General features: G+C 55.1%; 1 protein-coding gene and 1 pseudogene across 2 annotated transcripts; one reads left to right on the top strand and one right to left on the bottom strand.

Annotated features, from left to right (window-relative positions):
• Positions 1 to 228: 228 nt before the first annotated feature.
• Positions 229 to 4,108, bottom strand: SERTAD1 (SERTA domain containing 1). Its single transcript, XM_083453411.1, has 2 exons — positions 3,952 to 4,108; positions 229 to 2,037 (listed from the first exon to the last, which is right to left on the bottom strand). The coding sequence occupies exon 2, from the start codon at positions 2,031 to 2,033 to the stop codon at positions 1,305 to 1,307; it is 729 nt and encodes a 242-aa protein (XP_083309537.1). The 5' UTR covers positions 2,034 to 2,037; positions 3,952 to 4,108; the 3' UTR covers positions 229 to 1,304.
• Positions 4,109 to 4,291: 183 nt separating this feature from the next.
• LOC310683565 (large ribosomal subunit protein uL22-like) lies at positions 4,292 to 5,067 on the top strand (annotated as a pseudogene). The gene is made up of 2 exons: positions 4,292 to 4,359; positions 4,579 to 5,067. The product of its transcript is annotated as a large ribosomal subunit protein uL22-like (transcript).
• The last annotated feature ends 11,066 nt before the right edge of the window (positions 5,068 to 16,133 follow it).

The following is a 16,133-nucleotide window of genomic DNA, read 5'->3' as shown; positions in this document are numbered from 1 at the left end:
GACAGGAACCAACGGCTTCCAATTGCAATAAAGGAGATTCCAGCTGAACATTAGGAAGACCTTTCAGGCGCTGGCCTTTCCTTCATAGGAGTCTTTAAAGCAGAGGCTGGGTGACCACTGGTCAGGGATTGCAGGGGGTCAGACTGGATGACCCTCAGGGGTCCCTTCCTTCTATGGCTCTACCTTTTCAGGTCCCCCAAGTGAAACACACACACAGAGAGAGAAAGATAAATTTGGTCATTTAAAAAGTGATATGACACATAAACAGTACATGGGATTGCCAGGCTCAAGTCCTCGGCACTCAGACAATAAATTACCCTCCCAGACTCACAACCGTTTGCCGCTGAGGGCAGCTCTCAACACACCAGACACCTGTGTGTGCAGACGTACGCAAGGGAGCACCTGGCCCGGCCTTTCTTGCCCTTGCCACCCAGAGGAGTCAGCCGAGGGTGGAGGAGGAAGTGGAGAAGGCGGGGCCAGCACAGCAAACAGGCCCTTCAGGACGACCGAGACTCCGGTGCTGCTGCTTCTTTGCAAACAAGTCGGTCAACACCTCAGTCAAAATCTGGCCCATGGGGGGGGGGTTGGGGGGAAGCCCCCCACAAATGGAAAAGAGACATTCCTGCCTTTAAAAGCTGTTGCAGAACCTTGTCTTATCAGATACAGTGGACATCGGTTTCCGAACTTAATCCGTTCTGAAAGTCCGTTCTTAAACCAAAACCATTCTTAAACCGAGGTGCGCTTTCCCTAACGAGGCCTCCTGCCGCCAGTGCCCTTCCACCGTTCAGATTCCGTTCTTAGACCAAGGTAAAGTTCGCAATCCGGGACACTACTTCCAGTTTTGTGGAGTTTGTAAAGCGAATTGTTCGTAAACAGGACTGTTCTTAAACCGAGGTACCACTGTAATCTGTTTGAGCCTCTCGGAGGTGCCCAGATTCTCACGGAAAGTAGGACTCTGACTTCCAGGAATGTCAAGGGGGCTGCAGAGCCCCTTCCTTTGTGGGATTATCTCATACAGGAAGCTGAGGAAACAGCTTCTCAGAAGATGTAAATGGGGCCGTTTTGCATCTTCACGCAAGGCTCTGGCTGTTTCAATGCAGTCAGCATAGACCTATTGAAATTAACCGACTGTCGGTCTACTTGGAGAAAAACCCTTGAGCTGAATACAACCTGATGCTAACTGCAACTCCCCCATCTCCCTCCGTTGCCCACTTGCGACCCACCCACCAGAGGTGCCTCCACCCCAAGGTGAAACTCGGCTCCTACAGGAACGTCCACTCCCCCCCCTTCCCCCCCTGCCCAGGTCACAGCTCCTGAGCCTCCACCAGCATGTCCATGAGATAATCGAGGTCCGCCAAGCCTGGCCGCTCGTCCTCCGAGCTGGGAAAGGCCTCCTTGAAGCTGGGGAGACTGGTGGGCGACCACAGCTCACAGTCATACATGGAGGTGTCAATGTCTTCAAAGATGCCCTCCAGGCCGTCTTCCAGCAGGTAGGTGCTGGGGCCCAGGGTGTCCAGCGGGGCGGAGGAGCACGGCTGCAAAGTCCGCTCCGGCTCCGAGCAGAGCGGGGCCCCCTCGGGCTGGGCGGCGGAGGGGTGCACGGCATCCCCAAACCCTTCCAGGCCGCTGAGGTCCTCCAAGATGGTGGAGAAGACCGAGAGGTCCATGCTGGAGAGGAGCAGCTCGTCCGCATGGGGGGCGAGAGAAGGCGGCGGCGGAGGCAGCCTCCTGCCAGGGTCCTGGAGGGCACAGGGCAGGGCGCCCCCAGAGCTCTCCCTGCAGACGGAGCTGCCAGCGGGGGCCGCAGGAGGGTCCGGCTGCTGGAAGGGGGCCCCCGCGGCCGGCTGCATTTCGTCCTGGATGCGCCGCAGGGTGTTTGCCACGAGCACCAGGTGCCGCAGGTTGGGCTCCACGTGCTGGAGGCTCTGGTGCAGCTTGGAGACCGAGAGGCTGAAGAGGGAGCTGGTGGGGGCCGCAGAGGGGGCGCCCTCGTCCCCCTCGATCCGCTTCCGCTTTGTGCCCTTGGCCAGCATCTTTCTGGGGAAGAGAAGAGAAGAGGGGGTCAGGGGGGCTCTGTAGGGGAATACGCAAGGCCCAAGTAGCCCAAGGCAGCAGCTGGCACAGTCACCCCAGGGTGGCGGCAGCAGCAGCCCCTCCCCTTGAAACCCTGCCCACCTGGGGAGGGAGGCCCTGTCCATTCCGGTGCAAAGCCTCCCCCCCCCCCCCACACACCAGGCAAAAACTGGAGCAGGAGGAGCCTCACTAGAGAGGCGCCCAGACTCTAGGTCAGTGGTTCCCCATTTTGTTTGGAGAGGGGTCCTGCCCCATTGGTTTCATAAACCCACCCCCAGTGCCCCCTACCCTGTCAGAAGCATGACCCAGAAGAGAGGTTTGCACCAAGGAAGATAATAAAGAACACAATAGAAGTCAAAGCAGTAACAATCAATTCCATGTCTATTCAGAAACTGAAACTATTTAGCATCAGCCTTTCTCAAGTTTGGGTCCCCAGCTGTTGCTGGACTACAACTCCCATCATTCCTAGCTATCAGGATCCATAGTCAGGGATGATGGGAGTTGCAGCCAAATAACAGCTTGAGAAAGGCGGGTATAATGGATTCAGCAAAACTGGTGAACTGGGTCCAGCGATGCAAGAGTCCGTTACCCCTCCAGTGCCCCCCGCCACCCTCTTGCCTCTTAACTCCCCCCCCCCCCGGTAAATCCCACCCGCAGGGGCCACTTTGAGAGCTTTCCAGATCAGCCTTTGCTAGCCAGCTGCCTTCCTGGTGCTCTGGACTACAACTCCCATCAGCCCCACCAGCCCAGCAGCATGACAGAGGGGCTGATGGGTAGGAAAAGTATCTGGAGGATCCCAGGGCTCTGGGGAGAGTCCTGCACACCCGATATTCCAGCTGTAGCCCATATTACTGCATTTTTTACAGGGCTGGTTTTTGGAAAACGTCATTTATTGTTTACGTATCTGTACCAATCTATAATTTTTAAAAATAAAAAGTCTGTGTGAGATGCTTCAAGAGGCCTGAAAAGCGGGGATTAAATTAGGAAATGAAATAATTGAACACACACACACACACACACACACACACACACAGTTGTTGATTCTGCCCCCCCCTCCAAAACAACAGCAGTGCAACACTATTTTTGGTTTCGGTGTGAAAATATCCAAGGCTCTGATCCAAAGAAGCGCCGCGCCCCGCCCCCTTCGCAGTTTATGGGGTGGATCCGATGCTAGCCCTACTCAGAGGAGACCCACTGACGTTTAATGAACACGGCCAAGTGAGGTCCGTTAACGTCAACGGGGCTACTCTGGAGTAAAGCTTACATACGACGCCCATTAAGAAGAAAGGTCTCTGAGTGAAGCTGTGAGCCGGGCAGGATCTCCAGCTTGCGAGGAGGGTCGGATCCTTCCCCGCAGTTGCGGTGGGGGCGGGGTTGGCGGGGGATCCTCCTCCCGCGGCCGGGATGGGTGGGGGTCGCGGCGCCCAGGCCCCACCCGGCAGGGCTTCCGTTCTGGATCCGGCCGCTCGGCACGCTGCGCTCCGCCCAGCTGGGCTCCGGGATCCAGCTGCCCCGGAGGAGGGCGAGATCCGGAGCACCTTCCCCCCGCTCTTGGGGATCGATCGGCTAAGGAGATCCCTCCTCCCAAGTAATCGCCCCCCCCCCAACTCTCTGGGACGGGATCGGGCAATTCTCGCCCGGCCCGGATCCCCGGCCCCCGCATTTTGGGAAGCCCCTGCGCCCGCGGGTGTCCGTCCGGGCGGGGGCGCGCGCAGCTTCCTCCCCGTCGCGGGAGCGGAGAGTGACTCATGGCGAGGCGGCGGCGGCGGCAGCCGGGCTGAGTCCCCGGCCGGGCGGGCGGCGCAGTCCCGGGATCCAGCCGGGATCCTCCGGCGCGGCGGCCCCGCGAGGGACCCCCGAGACCCCCGATTTACATACCCGGCTCTTCAGGGGCCAATCAGCGGGGTCTGGAACGCGGCGCGCAGCCAATCAGGCGCCGGCATGCTTCCCCTCCGCGCTCCGGGCTGGAATCCCGCCGCCGCCGCTGCCGGGAGGGAAGGAGACATTGGCCCTGCGGGGGCGGAGGGGGAGGCGCCGGCGCCGGCCAATGGCGGAGCACGCCAGGCCGCCTCATCTGCATACAAGGGGGCGGCGCCGGGACGACTCATCGCTGCGGGGAAGGAAGGGGGCGGGGCGGGATGGAACAAACAAGCCGGAGTCCCCGCCCCCCTGCGCTGATTGGCTGCGGCGCGGAGGAGCCGCTCGGCTGTCGCTCCGGATGCGAGGCGTTCAGACGAGCGCGGAGAGGAAGGGGCGGGAAGAGGCTTTTGAAACGGCCACCGAAATGTCCCCTCCTCATTTTTTCCTTAAAAGATAAAGCTATAAAATTATCACTTTGTAGACCCATATGAAGGATCTTGTTTTACAGTCAAGCCGTGAATAAATTGTATGAACTAAATATTTCCAATTTAAAAATAGCGCCCCCCCCCCCAGCCTTTTCCCCGGCGGCAGCTGTGGCTGTAAAGGAAAGCTCTGAACATGGTCCGCTACTCACTTGATCCGGAGAACCCAAGTCAAGGGGGTCCAAACACGTGAGGCTGCCCAGGCTACCAGGGCATGCAAGTACTTGAAGGATGAGACCCTCACAAAGCAGTGTGTTCCCTTCCGTCGTTACAATGGGGGCGTGGGCAGGTGTGCCGGGCCAAGCAGTGGGGCTGGACACGGGGGCGTCGGCCAAAAAGGAGTGCACAGTTCCTCCTGCACATGCTTACAAGAGCCAGGCTGAACTCAAGGGTGTGGGAGTAGACTCTCCTGTAACTGAGCTCATTCAGGTTAACAAAGCTCCCCAAATGCGCAGGCCAACCTGCAGGGCTCCTGGTCGCATTAACCCCGACGTGAGTTCTCCTGGCCACACTGAGATGATTCTCACAGAGAAGGAGCAAATTGTCCCTAAGCCAGAAGAGGAAGTTGCTCTAAAGAAGAAGAAACTGAAGAAGCAGAAACTGATGGCTCAGGAATAAACATCTATTCAGTTCACAAAGAAAAAACAAATTTTAAGTTTAATAATAAAAATAGTGCCCCCAAACCAAGAATGAATTGGAAAGCAAAGCAAAGTGAGGAGTTATGGAAAGAAGCACCAACTGTGCCCCGAAATCCCTTAAAAGCTCTAAACTGCAACTAAAAGCAACTCTGAACACGCCTGGAAGAAACTCTGCACATGCCTCGAGGCACCCTAAAGGAAACCCAGACTGCGGAGCAGCACCAAGACGCCAAACCAAGGACACCTCTTGTCCTTGAACAAATCCAACCTTCTCTTCGATACGATATCTTTATTGTCATTGTCCCTTGCGGAACAATGAAGCAGGGAGCCCCCAAGGTCCTCCAGACGGCCCTGCAGCTGTGCTCCACCTCCCAACAGCTCCTTAGGACCTACTGAAGATTGAGCGACCCCAAAGGGTTTGGTTATGACCTTTTTGTGGGTTTGAAAGAGCTCCGGGCGATACCGGCTGCCCACCTCGTTTTTAGTCCAGGGGGCTGGACTAGATGACTCTTGGGGGACCCCTTCCAACTCTACAATTCTGTGGCTGGGGCCAAGATCTGCCATGGGGTTTTCCAGCTGAGAAGGGGTGCCGCAGACTGAACTCCCACCTCCCAAACTTTCTAGCCCATTCCACCGTTTGCAGCAAAGAAGTAGCAGCCAGCTAAGAGGAAAGGAGCCCCCTTCAAAAGCCAAACATTGGGGGGGGGGGGCTTTTGTCACAGGGCTCTATAAAAACACACAGGCAGAGTTCCTGACATGATTAATGTCCATGTCACATTCTGCTAAACAAAAGTAAACAAGCAAATGTGACCTGAAGCATCTAAATCAGTGATTCCCAATTAACTAATTACTATTTAGTCGTTTAGTCGTGTCCGCCTCTTGGTGACCCCCTGGACCAGAGCACGCCAGGCACTCCTGTCTTCCACTGCCTCCCGCAGTTTGGTCAAACTCATGCTGGTCGCTTTGAGAACACTCTCCAACCTTGCCATGGCGAAGGGGCTTGAATAACTCAGAAAAGCTATGAGCCATGCCGTGCAGGGCTACCCAAGATGGACAGGTCATAGTGGAGAGTTTTGACCAAACGTGATCCACCTGGAGCAGGAACCGGCAAACCACTCCAGTATCCCTTCCAAAAAAACTCCATGGACAAAGACTAATTACTGAGGACCCCCTATTTTGCAAAAGCCAAGCCACAGACCCTCTACTTTTCAAAATTTTGATAACTCTATGGTAGTTACTTCTGCAAAGCAATGTGGGGCAGCCCTAATAAGCAAAGGATTTTAGGTAGGTACTAAAAAACAGACTAGGGCTGAGTGATATCTGGCTTTCAACATTGTGATATATCAGCAGCTAAACATCACAATGTTCCGATATATTACAATATCTGAAGTTAGAGACCAGGCGTGGGGCTGAAGGAAGCAGCATCCGGGAGATCAGGCAGGTGGGGGGAGGAGGAGAGAAAACGGAGTCACCTCCATGGTTTGGGAGGGGACGGGGGCCATCAAGCCACCTTCAGGGGGGCAGCCAGCAAAGATGCTCCTCCTCTGTGGCTGCCGCTGCTGCTGCTGCTTTCCTGCTGACTAAGAAAAGCTGCTCTGCTTCCCTTCCTTGAAGGGAAGGCGAATGACAGTTAGCTGGGGCGGGGAGGCAAGGGATGGGGCCATGGACCCCCCTGGGTGCATTCTGCAGACCCCCAGGGGTGCCCAGACCCTTAATGGGGAACCACTGATCTAAATTGTCAGGGGTTCAGGAGCAGAGGCACAGGATAAGGAGGAAATGGAAAGTGAAGGGGAGGAGTCCGAAGAAAATGTCAGCGATGACAGCGATCCGAGGTCTCTGAGTCTTTCCAGTGAATCGGACGATTCACAGAAAGGAGCTCCCATGGTCAGGGCAAGGGGAGTGCCCAGGGGGACACCTCGGGAAGAAGGGGGCAGAGGGGACTCAGAGAGTAGCAGTTGGAAATCAGGGCCCACGTCCCCCCCAGAGTGCAGTAGGGGGGAGGAGCCCCAGGCATCGGGATCAGGTGGAGCGCTGCCAGCGGGAGAACATGAGGCAGGATTGACCACACCTCCGTCGGGGAGTGAGGAAACGGTCATCAGGAAAGTTAAACGCGCGCGCGCGCGCCAAGTTCAAATGTACAGGAGGGAGGCACAGTGGGCAGCCCGGGAAGAGAGCCAGGTCCTAAAGCCCGCCGAAGAGAGCGGGAGGAGTCAGGGGGGTCGTCATCGTCAGCCTCAGAGGAATCCAGGGAGACAGGGGCCCCGGAGGGCAGCAGGACCCAGAGGAGAAAGAAGAGGTGGAGTAAAGCTAGAGTCTTAAACTGGTGTACAGGGGGCGGAGACTCAGATGGAGCTTCGCCGGTCTAAAGTCTAGACGTAGAGCTGGAGCGCTGCGGCGTGGAAATGGAAACTGTACTTCAATAAAGACTTTTGTACATAAATACCAGCCAGCGTTGGTCCTCTGTGAGCTGGGACCAGGAGCCAGCCCTGACAGTAAGCTCCATCTCACGAAAGATTTTCCACCAAGAACCTCGCAACGTGAGTCTACGTAGCGAGGGGAGAGAAGTGGTGCTTTGCGAGCTCACAAGAATCAGACAAGATGACTACAGAACAGGAATGGACAGACCTGCGAAATGCTGTGGTTCAACTCAACGCAGAGGTGCGTGCCTCCAGAAAAAGGGAAGAGGAAATGGATACAGTCTGCAAGGATCTCCAAGCCAGGTTGGACATGCTTACTAGACAAGGGCAACCGGGACCCAGACCAGAGGGCATAGGGCTGGGGAAAAGGGGAGGCAGCCTGGTATCGCATTTTGACGGGAGTTTACCACAGTACCCTAATTTCCGAGCAGACTTGCTCTTTGCGCTGAATCTGCTGGAAAAGGACTTTAGAGATGAAAGAGAAAAAGTGGGGTTTATCCTATCCCATTTGCATGGGGAAGCCAAAGCGTGGCTGAGAAATTTATGGAGAGATAATGATCCGGCGCTCCAAGATGCGGATGCGTTCATTAAAGCGATGGATTCATGTTTTTTATCAAAGATAGACATCGATATTGCCAGAAGAGACATACATGGTCTCAAGCAAGGCAAAGCCAGTGTAAGGCAGTATCATGCCCGCTTTTTTGCATTAGTCCACGCGCTGGGGTGGGAGAAGAATTCTGCTCCAGTCAGAGACCTTTTCTGGGAAGGATTGAATGCAAATGTGAAAGATGAGATTGCAAGAGGAGAGAGACCTAAGACCACTCAACAAGTGGTTCAGAGGGCGCTGGAAATCGGCGTGCGTTTGGAAGAACGTCCATGGAACAGAGACGAAGGGCGTTGGGGACGTACACCAGCGAAAGCACCTCCCCTTTTTCCCAGAGATGCAGCGCGTGCGCAATCCACACCCCCCCAAGGAGGGGGGGAAGAACCGATGGAGATTGGAGGTGCCAGGGCTCAGTCAGCTACCAGAGCCTTACCACCGGGAGCAGCCAAAGCGAAGCTTCCTAGAGGGAACAGGAAGTGCTACATCTGTGACAGTGCCCAGCACATGGCGAAAGAGTGTCCCCAGAGGCTCCATAAGCACACTGCAGCCTCTGCAACAGTATCAAACCCAGCTTACCAGGGAGAACCACTGCAGGGAAACGGCAGAGTCTGGCTGGAGGAAGAAGCACTGGGGTCCAGCCAGACAAGTCAGTGAAGCAATCCCCAGAGATTTTGCAGCCCACAGACCCCCTCCCACCCAAACCAGTGGTGCAGCTTACAGCGTTGCTTCAACTGCCCAATGGACTCACTATGGAAGTGCCAATTACCATTGACTCTGGGAGTAACGCGGACTTTATAGGACTGGATTTCATTCAAAAGCACAAAGTAGCACTACTGCCGGCCACGCTGCCTTTGCAGGTGGTCACGGTGGATGGCAGGGAATTGCTGGGGGGGCAAGTGGTGCACCAAACGCCTCCCATGGTGATGCAAATTGGCAATCACCGAGAAGTCATCAGCTTCAATGTCACCCACCTGTCAGACACGCCTGTAGTATTGGGCATGAGTTGGCTGCACAGGCACAGTCCAGCGCTGGCGTGGTACCAGCGCCAACTGACCTTCGGCTCCTCCTACTGTGCGGAACACTGCATTCTGCCTGACCAGGAAGGGGGAGAAGATGACCCGCAGCTACAATTAGGAACGCTGCAAGCAGTGCCACTCAAGTATGCAGCGTTTTTGGAGGTTTTCTGCGAGAAAGAAGCGGACAAGCTGCCTCCCCACCGGCCCTATGACTGCAAGATTGACCTCCTGCCTGGGGCGACGCTGCCAACAGGGAAACTGTATTCCATGTCTGAAGACGAGATGCAGGAACTCAGGGAGTTCATAGACCTCAACTTGAAGCGCGGTTTCATCCGGGAGTCGAAGGCAGTGGGGGGCAGTCCTGTATTCTTTGTGAAGAAGAAGGACACGCCCCAAAAAAGACTTGTGGTAGACTTCAGAATTTTAAATTCCAGAACCAAGCCCACGGCCTTTCCCATGCCCAAAATAGACGACCTGCTGGCAACGGTGAGGAAAGGACGCGTTTTCACAAAGTTGGATCTGCGCGGGGCGTACAACTTGATCCGCATACGGGAGGGCGACGAGTGGAAGACTGCCATGTTCACGCCCCTGGGCACCTATGAATACAGAGTTATGCCCTTTGGATTACAAAATGGCTCTCACTGTTTTCAAGCCTTCATGCATCACGTACTGGCGGGTCTCCTCTACAAGAAATGCGTCTGCTTCCTGGACGACATCCTGATATTCTCAGAATCGGAGGAGACCCACGAGGGAGACGTCAAGGAAGTTCTGCAGCGACTGCAGGAGCATAGGCTGTACGCCAAGCTGGAGAAGTGCCAGTTCGACAGGAAGGAGGTAGATTTCCTGGGCTACAAGTTGTCGGACAAGGGGCTAGCCATGGACAGCGCCAAGGTTCGAGCAGTGTTGGACTGGAAGAGCCCGCGCAACCGGAAGGAGGTCCAGCGCTTTGTGGGTTTCGCCAACTTTTACCGCAAGTTCATCAAGGGGTTCGCGATGCAGACAGCGGCCATTACAGACACGCTCAGCTCCAAGAAGAAGAAATTCATCTGGACGGAGCAAGCGGAGCAGTCCTTTCAGAACCTCAAGCGTCTCTTCTCCTCCGAAGAGCAGCTACTGCACGTGAATCCCAGCAGACCGATGAGGGTTGAAACGGACGCCTCGGACAGAGCCGTGGGAGCTGTACTGTTGCAGCAGGACCCGCAGGGGAACTGGAGACCGTGCGCCTTCTACTCTCGAAAGCTCAGCAAGTCCGAGCAGAACTACACCATCTGGGACAGGGAGTTGCTGGCCATTCATGCAGCATTCAAGGCGTGGCGGCACTTCCTTATCGGAGCCAAACACACAGTGCAGGTTCGCACGGACCATAAGAACCTGGAGTACTGGCGCACGGCAAGGTTCCTGAACCAGCGGCACATACGGTGGGCGGAGTTCTTTGCAGATTTCGACTTCCGGATAGAGTACATCCCAGGCGACAACAACATCATGGCAGATGCACTGTCCAGGAAGCCGCAATACCTCGAGGAGGCGGCACCAGCAGCGGCCAAGCACATTTTCGCACCGGAAGCGTGGGCGTGCGCTTCAGCAACCGTGGACCTGGAAGCTGTACGTCGAGCACTGCAGGAAGACCCCTTTGCAAAAGCCAAGATGGAGGAGGTGCACAAGGGCACGGCGAAGGACGATGAGTTCCAGATACGCGACGGGTTGCTCATCCGCAGAGGGGCCCTCTACGTACCGGGAGACGACCTCCGCGCGAAAGTACTGCAGCAGTTGCACGACGCACCCACCGCTGGGCACTTTGGCAAGGAGAAGACGGCAGAATTAGTTGCCAGAGATTTTTGGTGGCCCAAGATGAGGGTGGAAGTCGCGGAGTACGTCGCGAGGTGCGACACCTGCCAAAGGGCCAAGTCAGTGCACAAACCTCCGGCGGGGCTGCTCGAACCGCTGCAAACCCCGAGTGCACCGTGGGAGAGGGTGGCCCTGGACTTTGTCACGGATTTACCCAGCTCGAGGGGCAAGACGGCAGTGCTAGTGGTGGTGGACATGTTCACCAAAATGGCCCACTTCATTCCGTGCGCGAAGGTGGCCACGGCGGAACAGACCGCCAAACTGTTTATAGACCACGTCTTCCGGGTGCACGGTCTCCCACGGTCTATCTTGTCCGACAGGGGGCGGCAGTTCATCTCGAACTTCTGGCAGAAGCTGATGGGTTTCCTAAACGTCAAGATCAACCTAGCGTCGGCGAGACACCCGCAGACCAACGGACAAGCGGAGCGAGTCAACGCCATCATGCAGCAGTACCTGAGATGCTATGCAAATCAGCAGCCGGCAACATGGGTGGACTACCTGCCGCTCGCTGAGTTCGCCTACAACAACACGAAGCACGTGTCCACGGGCGTGACACCGTTCTTCGCCAACAACGGGAGACATCCCAGAACCTTCCCGGGATTAGAGAGACTGGGGGAGGGGGAGCCACAGGCAGCGGAAGTCTTAGCGTCAGAATTGCAGGAGGTGCATGAACAGCTTCGGAGGAAGTTAGAATTAGCAAAGCACGCATACAAACTGCAGGCTGATAAGCACAGACGGGTTGGGGAGGACATACAAGTGGGAGACTGGGTTTGGTTAGCAGCCCAGGCAGTGCCGACCAGATCGTTAGCGAAGAAGAAGCTCGGACATAAGCAGCTAGGACCTTACCAAGTCGAGGCACAGATCAATCCAGTGGCCTTCCGGTTGACACTTCCGGAGGGGTCCAGAATGCACCCAGTGTTCCATAGGTCAGTGCTCACGCCCTACAAAGCACCTCACAGATTTCAGGCGCAGGGCACGGCACCAGACCAGTATAGGGAGACGCACACAAGGAGGGGGTCGCCACGGGGGGAACCCATCAACCAGGTCACAGAGATTTTAGACTCGAGATGGGGGGAAGAGGGAGTAGAATATTTCCTCGCCAAAGAAGGTACCCCGGCCAGCGCCAACAGTTGGGTGCCGGACTATGCCTTGGACGAGCCTCTTCTCAAGGAAGAGTTTCATGCCTTGTTCCCGCACAGACCCATGCCAGCCGAGTATTTCGACGACTGGCTTTTCACACCCACGCTTTCAGCCAGCACGTTCCAGGGGTTCACCTCGGACGACGAACCGACACTGGACACACGCTCCCCGGAGGGATCGCCCTCAGGGTCTGCCTCAGGCCAATCTTTGTGGTGGGACGATCGACCAGAGGAGCGGTGGAGCAGGAGGTGGATGGGGGGTCCCTGGCAGGCAACGGCCCCAGAGGTCAACGGGGGAGAGATGGACACGGACGTGCTGGGGGAGGACCTTGGGTTCGAGCACGGCGGCACAGAGATGGAAGCAGAGGAAATCGAGGTCGGTGAGAGCACGGCGGACGAGCTGGACTTATCCGGTTGGATGCACGCCAAGGGGGACGAACTGTATCCGCCAACCACCCCCACAACGACGGAGCACCCGGCACCCGCGCCTGAAGGAGGGGAGGGGGGAAGGGGGGGCTTCGAGGGGGGGATGGATGTCAGGGGTTCAGGAGCAGAGGCACAGGATAAGGAGGAAATGGAAAGTGAAGGGGAGGAGTCCGAAGAAAATGTCAGCGATGACAGCGATCCGAGGTCTCTGAGTCTTTCCAGTGAATCGGACGATTCACAGAAAGGAGCTCCCATGGTCAGGGCAAGGGGAGTGCCCAGGGGGACACCTCGGGAAGAAGGGGGCAGAGGGGACTCAGAGAGTAGCAGTTGGAAATCAGGGCCCACGTCCCCCCCAGAGTGCAGTAGGGGGGAGGAGCCCCAGGCATCGGGATCAGGTGGAGCGCTGCCAGCGGGAGAACATGAGGCAGGATTGACCACACCTCCGTCGGGGAGTGAGGAAACGGTCATCAGGAAAGTTAAACGCGCGCGCGCCAAGTTCAAATGTACAGGAGGGAGGCACAGTGGGCAGCCCGGGAAGAGAGCCAGGTCCTAAAGCCCGCCGAAGAGAGCGGGAGGAGTCAGGGGGGTCGTCATCGTCAGCCTCAGAGGAATCCAGGGAGACAGGGGCCCCGGAGGGCAGCAGGACCCAGAGGAGAAAGAAGAGGTGGAGTAAAGCTAGAGTCTTAAACTGGTGTACAGGGGGCGGAGACTCAGATGGAGCTTCGCCGGTCTAAAGTTTAGACGTAGAGCTGGAGCGCTGCGGCGTGGAAATGGAAACTGTACTTCAATAAAGACTTTTGTACATAAATACCAGCCAGCGTTGGTCCTCTGTGAGCTGGGACCAGGAGCCAGCCCTGACATAAATCATCCTCTCCTAACCTGTTTTTCCTCCCCTCCCGGCTTTGTTGGGCTACTTGCAGCCCCAGCTAGCATAAGTCATACAATGCTGAGACAGACAGACAGTGGGAGGCTGTACAGTGATACCTCGGTTCTCAAACTTTATCCGTTCCGGAAGTTTGTTCCAAAACCAAGGCGTGCTTTCCCATAGAAAGTAATGCAAAACGGATTAATCCGTTCCAGACTTCTAAACACAACCCCTAAAACAGCAATTTAACATTAATTTTCCTGTCTAACGAGACCATAGATCCATAAAATGAAAGCAATAATCAATGTACTGTACTATAAAATAAAGAGGGACGCGGGTGGCGCTGTGGGCTAAAGCCTCAGCGCCTAGGGCTTGCCAATCGAAAGGTTGGCGGTTTGAATCCCCGTGGCGGGGTGCGCTCCCGTTGTTCGGTCCCAGCGCCTGCCAACCTAGCAGTTCGAAAGCACTTTCGGGTGCAAGTAGATAAATAGGGACCGCTTACTAGCGGGAAGGTAAATGGCGTTTCCGTGTGCGGCTCTGGCTCGCCAGAGCAGCGATGTCACGCTGGCCACGTGACCCGGAAGTGTCTTCGGACAGCGCTGGCCCCTGGCCTCTTGAGTGAGATGGGCGCACGACCCTAGAGTCTGTCAAGACTGGCCCGTACGGGCAGGGGTACCTTTACCTTTACCTTATAAAATAAAGAAAACAGTATTGTAGATGATTAAAAATTTTTTAAAAAATTCTTACTTGCTCTGATGATAGTCATTGTTTGGAGGGGGGACTTTTATCCATTTCCACAGTCACACAATCAATCAATCAATCAATCAGCTGAACTGGGTTCCACACAGTCACAAAAGCAAATTAACTGAAAAAGCCTCAAAAACAAAATAGCAAAATAAATAGCAAAACCAAAAGCGCCAGATGCAGTGGTATCTTGGTTCTCAAACTTAATCTGTTCCGGAAGTCCGTCTGACTTCCGAAATGTTCAAAAACCAAGGCGCGGCTTCCGATTGGTGCAGGCGCCCGGAAACAATAGCCAACAGCCGCATCAGAAGTTTGGCTTTTGAAAAACGTTCGAAAACCAGAATACTTGCTTCTGGGTTTTGGGTGTTTGGGAACCAAGGCGTTTGAGAACCAAGTACCACTGTAGTCCAAAAAATCCTGGAGGGCACCAGTTTGAAGAAGGCTGTTCTGAAAAATACACAAATAGGACTCTACGACAGATTGGAAACAGTGCTTCTGATACATTCTTTGGCGGATCCTTCAATGCCGAGAGATGGTGAGAGGGGCAGAAATAATTTATATTGTGTTCATCAACGTGGCTTCTGTTCTGCCCCCTCTCGCTTGGGACGTTCAGGAGCCGGCAATTTCTTCCCCTCTCGTTGCAGAGCTCTCCGGCTGGACAGGAAGCTTTGGCAACACCCAGAGGATCACAAGCGGAAAAAAGCACGTGACGTAAAGGCAAGCTAAGAAATGAAACTGAATGGTTTGCTTGCCTAGGATCCAGGAAATGTCCTGGCAGCCAGCCTGCCTGCAAAAGGCCTTTTACCCACAAAACATGCATGTGGCGGTTGGGTGACACCTCCAGAGTGAAAGGGGCATTCTGCAAGTGCTCAGAGGTACTGCTGTTGCTGCACATAATTCAGGGCTTGGCTGGCGGAGTCTGAGAGCCCTTCTGTTCTCATGGAGCCTAGTTGATTTCATGGAATAAAAGGAAAGTGTCGCTGTTAAGAAAGCCTAGTATATTGCAGCTGCCAGAGAAATCTCAGGTCCTCACCTTGAGCGGAGGCAGGAATTTCAGCCTCTCAAGACACAAGCTGCATTAATGTCAGCTACCTTCACCTCCTGTCAACCCAGCAGTTCAAAAGCATTCCATTGCAAGCAGATAAATAGGTACCGCTCCGACGGGAAGGTAAATGGCGTTTCCGTGCACTGCTCTGGTGTCAGTGTTCTGTTGTGCCAGAAGCGGCTTAGGCATGCTGGCCACATGACCCGGAAAAACTGTTTGCAGAGCGGACAAACGCCGGCTCCCTCGGCCTGTAAAGCGAGATGAATGCCACAACCCCAGAGTCGTTCGCGACTGGACTTAACTGTCAGGGGTACACAGCCCCTGTTTCTGTCCATAGCTGTCAACTTACAGATTTGAAAATAAGGGGCCAGCAGCCTTGAAAATAAGGGACCAGCAGCCAAAATAAGGGACCTGCAGCCTCACCTGTTCCAGGCACTCCAGTCTTCCTGTCCTCCTGCAGTCTGGTCAAACTCATGTTGGTAGCTTCGAGAACACTGTCCAACCAACTTTGTAACCAGAGGTTCAACTGAATAGAATCTGAATCACATGCACCACAAGGCCTATGCAGCCTCAACTTAAGATGGCTCCCCGGCCTGGCTTTGCACTGCAAAGTTTGCAGCAGCACGTGCAACAAAATGGCGTCCAGCATTCAAAAACCCCCTCAGCTTGCATTAACTAGCCACACACAAGGCATGCAAGCTCCACCCCCCAGTCGTTCTTAGACTTCTTATTGGGTGAGCAACACAGTTGGAGCTTCCCTCCTCCCTGGCCGGGAGGGAGAGGAGCTGCTTCCTTTGAAATTTAAGGGACATCATTTAAGGGACATCCACAAATAAGGGACAGCAACGGGATATGGCGCTGGAATAAGGGACTGTCCCTTCAAATAAGGGACACTTGACAGCTATGTTTCTGTCCTCAGGTGTTTCCTCCCCCTCCAGCCTGTCCCACAGAAAAATGATGGAGTTAACAAGAAATCAGA

The sequence above is a fragment of the Podarcis tiliguerta genome, assembly GCF_965153285.1.
Source record: "Podarcis tiliguerta genome assembly, chromosome: 8".
NCBI lineage: Eukaryota > Metazoa > Chordata > Lepidosauria > Squamata > Lacertidae > Podarcis > Podarcis tiliguerta.
The sequence above is the reverse complement of the archived record's forward strand: the minus strand, read 5'-3'. Positions and strand labels throughout refer to the sequence as shown.